The sequence below is a fragment of the Coffea eugenioides genome, chromosome 2, assembly GCF_003713205.1.
Source record: "Coffea eugenioides isolate CCC68of chromosome 2, Ceug_1.0, whole genome shotgun sequence".
Classification (NCBI taxonomy): domain Eukaryota; kingdom Viridiplantae; phylum Streptophyta; class Magnoliopsida; order Gentianales; family Rubiaceae; genus Coffea; species Coffea eugenioides.
This window is the reverse complement of record NC_040036.1, coordinates 69821040-69824504: the sequence shown is the minus strand read 5'-3', so window position 1 is coordinate 69824504 and position 3465 is coordinate 69821040. Positions and strand designations below refer to the sequence as shown.

Below are 3465 nucleotides of genomic sequence, written 5' to 3'. Positions count from 1 at the left end.
AACCCAAACACAAACCCCCCCCCCCAAACAACAACAAAAAAAAAAACCCACACCACTTCCCACCCAATGCACGGCATCCATCTGACCTTGTTTGGCCATGCTGAGATGCATAAAGAACAGTAGAATTTTAAAACTTCCACCCCCTGCATGCTAGTCAAAAGGCCCCTCTAATACCATCCAGGCTCTCTACTAAAGATACTCTGCCAAAAAAAGAAACAAACTTCTGATAAACAGCAGCAACATTGCTATGAATAGACAAAATATCCAATGTTCCATTCTTATAATCTCAAAAATCAGATAGAAAATAGCTGAAATACTCCCTAGAATCTTTCTATAATCTTGTTTTGATCCATTACATAAAAAACAAAGAACTCATCAGAATTTAAAAAGTCATGGATACACGATGGAGTAGTAACAACTTCTACTTTCTCTACTTGGGCGTCCAGCAATCAGCTCAACTTCTTCTACAAAAACAACTTCAACTGAAGCTTACCAAAAAAAAAAAAAAATCAATTACCAATGTGCATCAATAGCCAATCCTTTTTTAAGTCATCTCCGAGACCAGAAAAAGTGTCATACTTTGTCCTGTCATTCATAAGTAAGTCAATACCCTTCAACAATTGAAATCTATCCAATTCAATTTTAGATAACTCATCTTCCACCATTTTTGTTGTAACTTTTGAGCATTCTGAATTTAAGTACTTATCCAGTGAATCTGCCATTCGTCCCAACACTTTGTAAAGTACTTGAGAGCTCGTTAGTTTTCTCTTTGTGCCACGATCATTTGTTGAAGATGAAGCTTTTGATTTTGACCGTTGTCGAGCTAGCAGTGCATTCATAACTTCATCTTCTAAAGATCGTGAATCAGTCTCAAATGATTCCTCTACATTAGCAGACTCTTCAACTTCAGTTTCAACATTAGCCTCAAAAACAGTTTGGGCACCCTCTCCATTTGCACGATCTTGTGAAAATAGTGTACAGATATCCTCCCAATTTTCGACCACAATTTTTTTTCTATAAGGAAGAATTTTTGGATTCTCACTTACTCGAGCATTCCATACATCCTCATCACGAACATCAATTCTACCTCTAGAGTAGTCCCATATTATCGCAGACCCAGAGTTACATGACTGGAGCAGTGGGTATAGGATGTCATAGTGTTTCTCCCATGTCTTGAAACGAGATAAAATATTAGCCTTTGTCACAGATATATTGAGCTTATCGAATAAAGCATTCATTACTACGGTGTAGGCTGCTGTCTTCCATGCACATTTACCATCCAATTTGTTTCCTTGGTTCATTTGGTCAATAAAACAGGTGCCCATTACACGATCCATTTCAGGAGTCCAAGTGAAATACCCTTTGCCTTTCCCTTTTGACTGAGATGTTGCTTCAGATGCCATATCTAAGGCAAATATGCACCAGAAAAACATCACAATGTCATGTTCTTAAGAATAGATTCAACAGCCACTGCATTATAGAACTAAAAGTGAGAGGCAAATATGCACCAGAAAAATCCATACATATGTTAAATGAAGAACTTATGATGACTTATTTGGACGGAACCTTTTTGCAAAAGCAATTTGGAGATGTTGCTAAGATCATCACTTATGTGCACAAAATAGTTTGGAGATGTCCTAAACTTATTCTGGTGACTTAAAGCTTCTACTGGTAAGGATTTTCCAGCACACTGCAACAAAAGAAAGAAACAGAAAAGTCCCGACAAAGCTTTCTTTCTAGAAACAAGACTAACTGGCTACGAGAAACATCAGAATCCTTCTAAAGCCTTCTATGAGTCTTCAAACCAAGAATTTAGTGTACTTCAAACCAAGAAGAATTAAACAAGAACAAGTTTCCGTAAATCATATGAGACATTAATCTTATCTAGATGATGGAGAAATAATATACATTGCAGAATATTGATAATTTACTAGAACACTGCTTGCACAAAATACAGGATATGAAGCACAAAAAAAGGGTGTAATCTGCATTCTCTGTGTTTATGATCTCAGTGTCTTGAAGGAGGATACTTTAGCTTCGGATTCAGCATTTCATCCATCATCAGTCTTAAACATGTGGATATGATTCACGAAGTCAGGTTCTTAGCCAAGGCCACTTCCTGATGTTTAGAGGTCGAATCATTATAATGCAGTGAAATTTTAAACTTGTAGCAGTAATTTTTTGCAGACAAAACGTTTTTGAATGAGATAATTTTTCTGCCTGTAATGTGAATGTAGATCCTATAAATTATCTCTTGAATATTCAATCTACAAAGAACCATGAACAATGTATTACAAAGCCACAAACAAAAGGGGGAAAAAACTGGATACTAGTAGTGTTTTTTTTATGTCAAATTCAAGAAATGTTATGTAAATACAGCATCAGGAGCAAGCTTAAAAGTTCAAATACAGAGGCAAATAACTACTTTAATCATTCAGAGCCCCCTGTATGCAGAATGTCTGTAAATAATGCAATCCAGGATCAGAATCATCAGAATCCCAAAACACTCACTTTTTGCAATTGAAAGCAAGAGAAGCCTTCGCAAGCTTCTGTTTCTACCGTGAGAGTAAGCGGTAAGCCACTCACTCAATCCTCATCAACTCATCCTTCAAAAAGCCTCTACTATTCCATTTGCTATTATTATTATTTAATTAATTTCACGAATATTAGGGGAGCAAATGCGATTCATAAGTAGCAGCAGTAAATTTATTTTTTCTTTAAATAAAAAAACAAATATCGATCATAATCCAAATCCCACAACACAATTCAAATCGTCGGATGTCCAGAACCATCATGTGACTCTGTCTGCTCACCAGCCGCCGAAAACTGACTCTTAAAACATATCCAATCCTCTTACTTCACTCACCCTGTTGCCCCTGAAAATCCCCTAAGATGTCCAATTCCCTATTAATTAACCAAACTCTCTTGAAGAAAGACATCAAATCACTCTCTTGTACAAAGATTTTGCCAGTCAAAGAAATTCAGAATTCAATATTCAATGCTGCAAAGTTAAAAATCGAAGGCAAAGGAGAGCTTTTAGTTGTTACCTTCCGGACTGAAGAACCCAGTTCGGAGCAGTCTTGCGATTGCTGAAGTGATGGGTAGATGCGTGGCAGAGCGATGCCGGAGACGGTGGTGGAAGAGACAAAATGTTAGGGTGGCGGTGAAGGGGATGACGCACAGAAGAAGCACTTGCAGTTGAGGAAAAGTGACTAATTAGATCGCGAGAGAGGGCTGCTCACATAGTTGACCCGATTTTAATTTTTTACCCATTAGGATCCGCGTACTAACCCGAATAGAAGGTGAAATTATGGAATTGGAATTGTAATTCTTAGGTCTTACCAAAGAATTGAATTTGTGGAATTGATGGCTCGTAGAATTCAAATTGAATTCTAATTCTCTGGCATTGCCGGTGTCCAAACTGAAGAATTGGAATTGGGACCCCAATTCCAATTCTAAACCCCA

General features: G+C 37.3%; 1 protein-coding gene across 1 annotated transcript; it reads right to left on the bottom strand.

Annotated features, from left to right (window-relative positions):
- Positions 1 to 509: 509 nt before the first annotated feature.
- On the bottom strand, positions 510 to 3183 carry LOC113760139. The gene is made up of 2 exons (XM_027302710.1): positions 3048 to 3183; positions 510 to 1405 (listed from the first exon to the last, which is right to left on the bottom strand). Exon 2 carries the CDS (start codon positions 1401 to 1403, stop codon positions 510 to 512), a length of 894 nt encoding a protein of 297 aa, XP_027158511.1. The 5' UTR covers positions 1404 to 1405; positions 3048 to 3183.
- Between the last annotated feature and the right edge of the window lie 282 nt (positions 3184 to 3465).